We start from the raw sequence: 13,196 nt of genomic DNA, 5'->3' as shown, positions 1-13,196 counted from the left end.
CATTGGCAAATTTTCACCTAGTCCCGGCCTTGGCGTGCTGCCCGCCTTGGCACGCATATATGTGTCCTCTTTTTGGGATTTCAGAATATGGCCAGCCTAGATATTATCACTACTTTTCTTTTGTCGAGCACAAAGAAAAGAACATTTTAGTTAAATGTAAGTTGTGTCTTGGATCAAAGATCCCATCTACTGCCTAAAACAGCAATTCAAATCTGCTGAAACAGCTACAAAAGCAACATGCTTCGACGAAGCTAGTAAAGAGAGACACACTTCACCTCCTAAGCAACAGCGGCTGGATTTTAACGAGGGACTGGTAGCCAGGACAAAATTGATAGAGCCATTGCAGCCTATGTGCTAGAAGACATGCAGGCTATTTATACAGTGGAGTCACCCTCTTTCAGGCAGAAGAGGCAGCGAATTAGCATGATACCGTCAAAGAGCAAATGGCACAAAAACATTTTCCAAGCTCCTGGACACAGTAGACAGTGAGTACATAAACATGGAAAGCAAGCTAAAGAAGACACTCCAAACTCTGCCTCTGCTCATCATTCAGCACTGAAGGTATACACACTCTGTCAATTCTCTTATATACTCTTTCATTCTAGACTTCTAGAGTGTTTGATTATCACATCACTCTAAATGTATGGACTATAAAGTTCACAGACATAAAGAGGGATCCTAGTGGGCCAGGCCAATCTTTCCTTATCTCTAAACTAAAACTGGGGAAATTCGCAGAGTGTTCTGGGCTTCAGACATGATTTTATTTCAGAATTCCTTGAGAGAAAAAACGCCTGGTTAGGCTTTGTGTATGTAAAGTTAAAGTTAAAGTACTTCCTTGGTTTACAGCTATGTGGTTATTATGCTGTTTGTTACTTATGTATGTTATGTTGCAGCTATCTTTAATAGTTTTGTCAATTTGTTCTGGCCTGAAATAAATTGGCCCTTTGAAACATATCTTTGTCTTTGTGTGTTATATGTAGACCACATTGCTTAGCAGAGTTCAGTGATGCAAATGCGTGTCAAGTTGATCAACAGATTGTATTATTCTCCAGTGCAATAACAGTACTGAAACGAAAGCTAAAAGGGCATTGAAGGGGGACTTAAAAAAAAAAAAAAAAAAAAAAAATATATATATATATATATATATATATATATATATATATACATAAGTAACTAAATAGTTACTTTTCACAGTAACGCATTACTTTTTGGTGTAAGTAACTGAGTTAGTAACTGAGTTACTTTTGAAATAAAGTAACTAGTAACTGTAACTAGTTACTGGTTTTCAGTAACTAACCCAACACTGGTGCTCATGTGTGTAAAATGTGTTATTTTCACAACAACAACATATGTGCTCATGTGTGTAAGATGTTATTTTCACAACAACAACATATGTGCTCATGTGTGTAAGATGTTATTTTCACAATAACAACATATGTGCCCATGTGTGTAAGATGTGTTATTTACACAATAACAACTGTGTTCACTTCCAGTAGATAGTAAATCTATACAAGCTATACACTGACTTCTGTAAGTTGTATTCAAGTTTAATTTCAAGTGTTGTCCCTTTCATGTTGGTGTGTAACAATTACAATAAATCTGGCTGAGCAAAGGTGTAAGTGTGTGTGTGTGTGTGTGTGTGTAGGTGTGTGTGTGTGTGTGTGTGTGTGTGTGTGTGTGTAGGTGTGTGTGTGTGTGGGGGAGGAGGGGGGATGGATGGGATGATGTTCATGTGTGCCCATGTGTAAGATGTGGCTCTTTGCGGTAACAGTAAAAAATGTGACTCTTGGTGTAACTGGTTGGCCACCCCTGCACTACAGTATCTTTGAGGAGTGCTGAAAAAAAAAAAGAGTTACATTTAGAGATGTCTGATAATGGCTTTTTTGCTGATATCCGATATTGTCCAACTCTTAATTACCGATTCCGATATCAACCGATATCGATATATACAGTCGTGGAATTATTATTATGCGGTTTGGTGGTAGCGGCAGGTGTATATTGTAGCGTCCCGAAGAGTTAGTGCTGCAAGGGGTTCTGGGTATTTGTTCTGTTGTGTTTATGTTGTGTTACGGTGCGGATGTTCTCCCGAAATGTGTTTGTCATTCTTGCTTGGTGTGGGTTCACAGTGTGGCGCATATTTGTAACAGTGTTAAAGTTGTTTATACGGCCACCCTCAGTGTGACCTGTATGGCTGTTGATCAAGTATGACTTGCATTCACTTAAGTGTGTGTAAAAGCCGCATATATTATGTGACTGGGCCGGCACGCTGTTTGTATGGAGGAAAAGCGGACGTGACGACAGGTTGTAGAGAACGCTAAAGGCAGAGCCTTTAAGGCACGCCCCCAATATTGTTGTCCCGTTTGAAATCGGGAGAAATTCGGGAGAATGGTTGCCCCGGGAGATTTTCGTGAGGGGCACTGAATTTCGGGAGTCTCCCGGGAAAATCGGGAGGGTTGGCAAGTATGCCCAACGTCCGTGTTTTACCGGATATGTACCGCTCCGTACAGTGGCGTTTTAAAAAGTCATTAATTTTACTTCTTGAAACCGATACCGATAATTTCTGACAGTACCTTTTAAAGCATTTATCGGCCGATAGTATCGGACATCTCTAGTTACATCATTCATTCCGATTCTAAAATCCATCCATCCATCCATTTTTTACCGCTTGTCCCGATCGGGGTCGCGGGGGTGCTGGAGCCTATCTTAGCTGCATTCGGGCGGAAGGCGGGGTACACCCTGGAATAAATTCATATTTTTTAAGAATTTATTTAAAATTTCTTTTTTTAAAAAGGGATTTTTAAAAATATGTTTTTTACTCGCTGAATGTGCACGTCATATGTCAGCAGTCAAAAGGAGCTTTTGTAATCTGTTTTGAAAATGTTTTATTATAATTTTTAGACCAAACGATTGACAATCACAAGTTATTGTAAGATTTCCATCCTCAGTATCTTATAGTACACGGCATGATAGCCTTGCACTGTTCGAGTGGTCACAAAAACATGATGGGACTGTGGAGGGTCACATCAGTCACACACGAGACAGAATGTGTTGGCACGCTTCACTGGGGAAGCGTGCAAGCAAAACATCACGGAGGCTTTGCTTATTGATTGAATCCAAAATAACGTTGACCACGCAAGTTCCGCACAAACACTCACCGGTCCTTGATTTCAAAGCGCTCGTGCAGCCACCTGCGGAAGAAGAGAGGCTCAGGAGGAATTTCCTTGACATCCACACGTTCGAAGTGGATGTGGACTCTCGGACATTCTTTGCACAGGAATTCTGCAAAGCAAAAAAAAAAAAAACAGAAAATAACAATAATAACCAAGGAGACTAAACAAAAACAGGAAGGACTTTCAGCAAAGCGGCACGTAGGGCGAGTCGGTGGCTGTTGCGTGCAGGAAGGTAGCCATAAATGGAGAATAAGCACAAGAGAAGACATCCACTAAGGCTTCAACGATTGTCATCTGCACAAAGAATGTGACGAACACTGTGGGCTCTTAAAAGATTAAGAGTTTCACGTTCTGGAGCGAAAGAAAACCAAATGTAATAAATAAAATTGAATGTAGCTTCTGATCCTGCATACTGTACATACATTTACTTCAAATTTAAAATGATTCAACAGATATTTTCAATGATAAAATACAGGCATTTTTAACAGTACGTTATTTAAATACCACCAATATTGACATTTTTACAAATAAATAAGCCGACAAATGACAAGGTAACATCATATCAGTGTCAACACAACCCTTAAACCATGTGGTTTAAGTCAAATGGTAGACTTTTCAGTCCCACGTCGCATAAAACCTTGGGAGCCAATACAGAAACGGTCAGAGGTGAGCAAGTGTGAAGGCTCAAGGCTACATGTGTATCCCCTGAGAATGTGACCTTCCTGTTTCCACAACATCCAATCGGATCAGGAAACTCGGTGTTGCGGCCAAGAGGGAAACCTGGTCGAAGTTAAGAGCAGAAAAGCATTTTACCTTCAGCCTAAGATGAAATATGGCATTAATGAATACTGATAAAAATAAATAATCTGCCTCGTGCACGCATGAAAGTGTCATGCGTTTTTTTTGGGTTGTCGGGCTACTGGATACATTGTAAAGCAGTGTATCTCATCCTTTTTTCCTGTTGGGTATTTTATCAGCCAGGTACTTCCGAGACCAGAGCTATTCAACTACGGCCCGGGAGTGACACTATAGCGGCCAATAAGTTCAGTTCAAAACTTTGGAGACATTTTTGCAGCAAATCCCTAAAAACACTAGTGCTCCTGTTGTCTAGAGGAACTTGGACCACTGTAAACACATTAGCAGGGGCCACATGAATTAGGTGTGCGTATGCACAAAAACCCGGGGTACGCACATCTTCACGGCAAAAGTGAGATGCGTCAAGAGTGAACTGGACGTGGAAATGTGCGGTGCCTTACGCCAACTTTCTGGCTGATGTACGCACATTTCTACAGGCTGTGAATATTTTGGCGACACAAAGAGGTAGTCGTTCCGGCTTTGCCAACATTTGAGTTCAACAATGTAAAAGATCGAGGTATGGACACATCATTTACTTTTTTGCCAATGCATTTAATGCTTCAAATTAACATTTATGATGATGTCTATTAATTTATCTTGGCGATCATTTTTGCCACCTATTGCAGTCGCAATGTGTTCCTGTGACGACTTTGTGTCCTGTACGACTGCTAGCCCAAGAAGCTCTCCTGTGTTGTAATAACAGAGTAATCAAACAAAAGTCAGTCTTCCGTATCCTTTTTTGATAGGCTTGGGTGCAGCACTACTTTATGTTTGATTCCCTTGCCTATTTTGGCCATGCACAGCACATCTTGACATACTCACACACTTTATTCCACTCAACTCTCTTTTGTTTGCTGAGAAAGAAGTACCTTCTACTGACTCCTACTAAATTCTGATTGGGCAGAGTGTGAAGATCTTAGGCACATGGCTAATATCAATATGATTTACATATTTACAAACAACTGCGGTCAATTCCATGTTTATTGGGACGTCAAAAAGAAATGTGGTTGGATTTGTGTGGTATTCGTGTGTGCACACTAGGGTTGTCTGGGTACCAAATACCAAAATGTATATCGATACTTTTTCAAAATAAAGGGAACTAAAAAATGGTTTTAATTTTATTTTAACAGAAAATCTTACAATTAGAGATGTCCGATAATATTGGACTTCGATATTATCGGCCGATAAATGCTTTAAAATGTAATATCGGAAATTATCGGTATCGGTTTCAAAAAGTAAAATGTATGACTTTTTAAAACGCCGCTGTACGGAGTGGTACACGGACGTAGGGAGAAGTACAGAGCGCCAATAAACCTTAAAAGGCACTGCATTTGCGTGCCGGCCCAATCACATAATATCTACGGCTTTTCACACACACACAAGTGAATGCAATACATACTTGGTCAACAGCCATACAGGTCACACTGAGGGTGGCCGTATAAACAACTTTAACATTGTTACAAATATGCGCCACACTGTGAACCCACACCAAACAAGAATGACAAACACATTTCGGGAAAACATCCGCACCGTAACACAACATAAACACAACAGAACAAATACCCAGAACCCCTTGTAGCACTAACTCTTCCAGGACGCTACAATATACACCCCCCCAACCCCGCCCACCTCAACCTCATGCTCTCTCAGGGAGAGCATGTCCCAAATTCCAAGCTGCTGTTTTGAGGCATGTTAAAAAAAATTATGCACTTTGTGACTTCAATAATAAATATGGCAGTGCCATGTTGGCATTTTTTTCCATAACTTGAGTTGATTTATTTTGGAAAACCTTGTTACATTGTTTGATGCATCCAGCGGGGCATCACAACAAAATTAGGCATAATAATGTGTTAATTCCACGACTGTATATATCAGTATCGGTTGATATCGGAATCGGTAATTAAGAGTTGGACAATATCGGAATATCGGATATTGGCAAAAAAAAACATTATTGGACATCTCTACTTACAATACATTACACAAATGTTTCCTATTGTACTCAAAGAACCATTTTAGAAGGTTAAAACAGAAATTAAAAGGCATTGAACACATTGGACTTATCTTGTTGCACTCAAAGAACAATTTACAATTTTCCATATTACATATAGTCTGCCATATTCAAGGATTAGGTTAGAACAGAATAAAAAGCTTTATTGACATTATATTAAATCCATCCATCCATCCATTTTCTACCGCTTATTCCCTTCGGGGTCGCGGGGGGCGCTGGAGCCTATCTCAGCTACAATCGGGCGGAAGGCAGGGTACACCCTGGACAAGTCGCCACCTTATCGCAGGGCCAACACAGATAGACATACAACATTCACACTCACATTCAAATTATTCATGATTTATGGTTGCCACTCCTGGTCTGTATTTTAAGAAAAACACAATTATTAGTAAATACAAAAAAAACAAAACAACTAAGGATAAAAGTACACAGATAAGCCATTCAGCAGGTAAAAAACATTGTTAAAGATAACAGACAAATCGTAGGAATTTGTTACAAAATTCAGTCATTTCACTTGCATTAGTTGACGCTAATTGGGAAGTTGTAACTCCGCTAATATTTTGCATCAAGCCAAGCAGCTGTGTGCGCATCTACGTATCTACATGTGCACAGCAGGGGAGCTGGTTAACTTATTAAAGTAGGGTATGTGTGTTTTTGAGAATGGCAATGTGGTGAGTGGGCGAGTAAAAGAGAGAGCAGTAGTGTGTACACTGCGCAGTAGAATGATGAGCGGGTGAATTGAATTATTTATATAGCGCTTTTCTCTAGTGACTCAAAGCGCTTTACAAACCCATTATCTAAGTTACATTCAAACCAGTGTGGGTGGCACTGGGAGCAGGTGAGTATCTTGCCCAAAGACACAACGGCAGTGACTAGGATGGTGGAAGTCGGGATCGAACCTGGAACCCTCAAGTTACTGGCACGGCCGCTCTACTAACTAATAAAGCGATTGTCACGAATCAGCGGCCTCGTCCTTCTGACCCAAAAGCGGGTAAAGTGAAGGCTGTTAACCCCAACGAAAACATAGGCCCTGGAGGGAACGTCTGCCCTGTGCTCCTCGACGACGGTCTGCATGGGAGTCGAAGGTGTTACTACTACAGTATTACCTATCACTCTTTATAACTCCTTGTGCAGATCTGAATGCTTATTGTTTAAACGTTTACCTAAGTTTGAAGCAAAGGCCACGTTTGGAGAGGCGTGTTTTAAAGCAACACTTGCAGCGCGGCGCTCCCTGTTTGAAGCGTCACCTTTATCGATAGTTTTGAAGCCCAAATATCTCCATATTGCACTTCACCAACCCCTTTATAAACCAGTAGAATTGCCGTTTTTTCACCATTCTTCCTCTCATCGATGTTATTGCTTGTATGCGCATTTTAATTAGTTAATTAGTACCGCGGTACTTTATTAGTACCTGTATACCATACAACCCTAGTGTGCACATTTCATTGCATCTGATTTTTTGTTTGGTATCCCATTTTCTGGATTTGAATTACACCAATTTTGAGTAGGAAATTCACACAACTCTTAAAACATGAGGCCTCAGATGCCTGCATTGACATTTTAACCTTGCTTGTTTAAACTTGTTATTTACTTATATTGAGGTGATCATCAAGGCATTGCTGTATGTCCTCTCCTTTTTGTTTTTCCTAATATGATTTATGTAACTTAGGCGTTGCTGTAGGTTATTTTTACTTCAGATGCACTCAGTAGTCATTTGTTAAACTTTTTTAGTTATACTAGTAGTTTTCCTCAAAGTTAAATTTTAGGTTCTCTCTTTTTTACCATTTGGGCTATTCAACTGGTGGCGTGAGGGTTGGGTTAAAAAAACTTGAGATACACTCCCATTTTGGCCGCAGATTCCTAAAAACACTAGATAAGAATGCTGTCATATAGATCATTTTTGACTAGCTTTTTTACAGAAGATCCTTAAAAACAGCAGAGTGCTCCTGTAACTCTGACAAAATAAACAAACAAAAATCCAATGTCCACTGTAATGGATGCTGGTTCTTCAAAACAATTTAATTCAATTTATTCAGGATAGCGCCTTGAGAGGCACCATCTCGTTTTCAAGGGGGTCCTAACAAATACAGAAAAACATAAAACATACATTACAACAAAACACAGCCATCCATCCATTTTACAATCACACACAAAGACACACTGCTCTACCACTTCCACCACATCACACCTGCTCCCACACATTTACATAAACCATTGTAATCGATTACAATACAATATAACATAAGGAGCAACATAGTACAACTTCAAAATCAGAAACAATAACTGGATTACAGGTCGGCAATATATTTGATTTAAAAATTTTAAAGAAGCAGGAAGATTATTCCAGTCAAATGGGGCTTTAAACTTGAATGACCTGCGACCTATTTCCCTATTTTCGATACTGTTAAAAATTGATTATTCATATTTCTAAGAGAATACTGAATTAAAATTGTTTTAAGTATGGTGGGACATGTAAGTAAATACATTTAAAAAGAAACAAACTAAATGAAAGTGATGCCTCGATTTAGAACTAAGCCAAATAACAGTCTAGTACACGACACAATGGTGAGTTATGAACGGACATCTCAGGACAAGTCTATGCAAATAATTATATACAATGTTGAGAGGTTTGAGGATAGAGTCAGTAGTGTTTTGGTAAACAACATCAGCATAATCTAGTTCTGGAAGTAACAATTGTAAAAGCAAAAACAATGGATTGATCCATAGAGAGAGCCCAAACAGCCATACATTTTCTTACAAATATAACCAATATGTGGTTTAAAGGTCAGCTCAGGGTCAATCCAAAGACCAAGGTATTTAAATACTTAACTCGTTCTAGTGGAGTTCCATCATTAAAATTAATATGCAATTCAGATAAATGAGATGAACGATATTTTGTGCCAAACACAATAAAACGTGATTTTTTTCATATTAATAACAAGCTTGTTGTTATTAAACTAGTGTTGTACAGTACTGAAGTCTTGTTGGAAGTTATACTCGATTTGTGGTATGTCAGAATTGGAATGGTAAATAACAGAGCCATCGGCATAGAGATAAACATGACAAAATGAGCACATTTGAGGTAAATCATGAATAAAAAAATAGAGAAAATAAGTGGTCCTATGTGGAACACCTATCAACTAACATTTGATTATGGGATCTGCAACCCAAAATGTTGAAAGAGCCATATTATACCAAAAATACAAAAACAAGATCTGTGTGGAGCTGCAAAAATTAAAAGCCTTATATAAGTCTTATAATGAAGGCCAACACATGATGTGTCTCTATTAGCCTACTATCAACATTACAATGTGTTGCAGGCTGACACAAATCTTTGTTGACATAAATGTTGAAATTTAATATTTATTCTACACATTTTTACAACATTGGAAAACATCCTGGAAATTACTGTCTTAGAATGGCCAAAAGGTATGGATGTGTGTGACCAAGTTAAGGGAAACAGCCGGCCATCTTCTTATAACGGATTTATCACAATCTTTGAAAGCTGGGTAACGTTTGCAGTGGTCTATAACAACATGGCACACCAACAACTATCAGAAATGCAGCCGATATTACATACAGACAATGTGTCATGAGACATGCAAATATAAATTAAATACACAAAGGATATAAGTAAAGGGAATTAAATTAGCTCAAATATACCTACAAATGAGGCACAATGATGCAATATCTACATACAGCTAACCTAAATAACATGTTAGCATTGATTAGCTTGCAGTCATGCACTGACCAAATATGCCTGATTAGCACTCCACACAAGTCAATAACATCAACAACATCAATAACATCAACGTTTGTGCATTCACACATATATAACGTTTGATGGACAAAATGAGACAAAGGAGTGGCATGAAGCATGTTTTTCTGTGGCAGCGTCGGAGAAAGTTGTGCATATAAATAAACTATGGTAAGTACAAGCACTGCCAACATTAGTAGGACAAAACGGTGCTCACCAAATACTCTCATCAGTGAAGCATGTTTAATTTAAACAGTGGGATTTTTAACAATCAGGGAGGTTTGTGTCATGTTTGTCCTACAGAAACAATATTAAAGCAACAAATATATTTTTCCCCCCACCTTTTTACATTTTCAGGGTGAAATACATCCATTTGTTTATAAAAAATTTTTAGATATCCTGCTTCTCTTTGCTTCCATCTTCTGTCAGACGAGCAGTCACCTGCACCGCATGGGACCAGGAAGTGCGTGATGAGAGAAATAAGTATTCTTTCCTTGCTTGAAAACAACGCTGTTTATTCCTGACTGCAAAGGGATGTTTTTTCTAAACACTGCAACAGCGCACACGGAATCACTGCGAACACGCAATCAATGGAAAAACTCCAAAACAGAAGTCATGCTCTTTACAGGAAGCCACAGAATGGCACTAGGTAATGTTGGCTTTGTGATTAATTCCTGAGGGCGTTATTACAATGTCCAATCTTTCAGAATCGATAATACAACACCAGCACAACGGTGGGAACGCTGATTAACAAAGAATGTTGGCAGCTGTTAGTTCCTAAGGGTCTGTAAAAATGATTTTGTAGCAGTATTTACAAGAACTCTCTTGTCTGCTTAATAATCAGCTGTATAAAAGCAGCAATTGACCAAAGCAACCCTAGAAAATAGAGCTATTTAAACATCCGAGTAGGCTCATCAATGTTTTCATTCAAACAAAGAACTTTTTTTTTTCCAGAACGATGTTATGTCATTGCAGCAAACATTGGTTAAATTTTCCTTTGCTGACCTCGACTAAGTTGAGTCAAGTAGTTCCAGGTGTATTTTGGCTCCGAGTGTACGAGCTCGACATAATGATCCTTTCAAATGAGAGCAGCTGAAGATGAGATCCAACTTACCCGGCATTGAAGGCGCTGGTTTTCTTTGACCGTCGACTCCGAGTGTTCCTTCGTAGGCCACTGTGACATCATAAACCGCATCCAAGTGGCCCCTCATGGTCTCGAGGGCGATGTGTGATGCTTTCATCCTAGGTGTTAGTGTGTGTCTCAGAACGGCGAGCCCTGCAGAGGACACGAGAGAAGTAGTACGTATTTTAACAGAGCATGTGGGCTTGTCATGTCTCTCTTCCAGTCACACAATGCTCCTAAACATATTGGAACCAGTACTTGTCCCAGGATTAGTTTGCAGGATTATGCCAAAACTACTTCATTTATTTTCCTCAAAAACTAGTTGAGAGGTGACGGCAAGTGTCAGGGAAGAATCCAACAATGTATTGTCCCTTTTGTCATTAATGCTTCAAAGACAGAATTGAAGTCTACTGAGTGCTTTTCTATGAAGCTTAATAACTAGGACACACATGCAGTCAATGTAAAGGCCTCATGACATGCTGAGAGGTCAGTTACTGTGCTGTTCAATGTGGAAGGGGCACGCTTCTCTACTCACTAATACCCCACTAATAGCAGATAATGTCATGTGTACATGTCAGCTCCTGTGGGCGATTTGTTTGGATTAATGGGGGAAGGTAACTATTAAAAGCTGGAGCCCAGAGATACGCTTCATCTCCACAGCACGGGTACCAAATAGGAAAAATGTTCATGCAGCAAACACAGGAAGCAGGAAAATATTAGGTGACAGACATAAAATTCATCTACAGTATATTACTAATTACTGCACGTTTATTGGAGTTACTGGATCAGGCAACAGCAAAGTAAAATAACTTTTGATACTTTGCTACTTTAAACGTTTGGCAATTAACAAAAAGACATCTGGTTATTGCAGACCACCATGAATTAGTCTGTCATGTCATTTCCTCAGAGACTAATTATACAAAATGTAGTCATTATTTCTACGCCTACAGCAAATGTAGTGACACATTGGCCTGCAGATTTTCTATGTAATCCTCCAAGAACATAATGAAGGAAAAACATATATCGTCCTTTTTATGCCTGACTACAGCTGACATCAAAGGGGAACTGCACTTTTTTGGAATTTTGCGTAACATTCAAAATCCTTATGTGAGACAAGCACACATATGTGTCTTTTTTTTGTGTATTATAAATCGTAAATAATATTAGCAAGAGTTGACTAACAATGTATAAGAGTAAATTGTTCATCTTGTAAATTTCTCTAAAAAACATACAACAAATGTCAACGATACTCAATTTACATGTTGTGACCTGCACATTAACCAAGTATAAGCAACATTGTTATTATAACAACTAACAAAGAAACTACTAAACGCAGCGCATTTACCACCCAGAGAAACATTATGCAGCAATTGACACTCTGAGGTGCTGCTGCATCACCTCTTGAGTTGGTAATAGTTTGTACTAGATTATAAATCATGCCTCACAATTATATAGTAAAAAGTTGCGGCCATAAAACAAGAAGTTGGTCAACTTTCAAATTAAATTTATACCTGGAAAAAATGGGACAATATGCTCATCTGCTACCGACATTCTTTTTTTTTACCAAGGATTACGATGATCATCTAATCAGGGAACACAAATCTCGTGTTGAAATTATAAACAATCTATCAGTCAGCATCCCAGTTAGAGCAGACATTGTACAGTTAGTGATTGTTTTACTATGTTCAAAGTTCGCTATTTCTTGTTCAGCACTTAGCAATACTGCCAGGTGATGCTTAGTATTTCACTTGAACTGGATCTGCTCAGGGCAGCACGGTGAAAGAGGGGTTAGTGCGTCTGCCTCACAATACGAATGTCCTGGGTTCGATCCTGCGCTCGTGATCTTTTTGTGTGGAGTTTGCATGTTCTCCCCGTGATTGCGTGGGTTCCCTACGGGTACTCCGGCTTCCTCCCACCTCCAAAGACATGCACCTGGGGATAGGTTGATTGGCAACACTAAATTGGCCCTAGTGTGTGAATGTGAGTGTGAATGTTGTCTGTCTATCTGTGTTGGCCCTGTGATGAGGTGGCGACTTGTCCAGGGTGTACCCCGCCTTCCGCCCATGTGCAGCTGAGATAGGCTGCAGCACCCCCCGCGACCCCAAAAGGGACAAGCGGTAGAAAATGGATGGATGGATCTGCTCATCACTCAGCATCTAAAACTTGTAGCTCATCCTCTGTATATTCAGGCGCAAAAATATAAGGTTCTGGATCATCATTTGTCCCCAAGTAATTGTTGTCTCTAATGAAGTCTAACATGATAAGTAGTTGTTGTTATTGTTA

General features: G+C 39.3%; 1 protein-coding gene across 3 annotated transcripts in view; it reads right to left on the bottom strand.

Annotated features, from left to right (window-relative positions):
* Nucleotides 1-13,196, bottom strand: part of agpat5 (1-acylglycerol-3-phosphate O-acyltransferase 5 (lysophosphatidic acid acyltransferase, epsilon)) — a 32,324-nt gene that overhangs the window by 3,751 nt on the left and 15,377 nt on the right. For all 3 annotated transcript variants that reach the window (XM_061955449.1, XM_061955375.1, XM_061955306.1), the window contains 2 exons: nt 10,905-11,066; nt 3,156-3,279 (listed from right to left, as the gene is read on the bottom strand). In XM_061955449.1, the coding sequence (XP_061811433.1) occupies nt 3,156-3,279; nt 10,905-11,066 (286 nt within the window). The remainder of the gene's footprint in view (nt 1-3,155; nt 3,280-10,904; nt 11,067-13,196) is intronic.

The sequence above is a fragment of the Nerophis lumbriciformis genome, linkage group LG02 (genome assembly GCF_033978685.3).
Source record: "Nerophis lumbriciformis linkage group LG02, RoL_Nlum_v2.1, whole genome shotgun sequence".
NCBI classification, from domain to species: domain Eukaryota; kingdom Metazoa; phylum Chordata; class Actinopteri; order Syngnathiformes; family Syngnathidae; genus Nerophis; species Nerophis lumbriciformis.
This window is presented reverse-complemented; position numbering and strand designations above follow the sequence as displayed.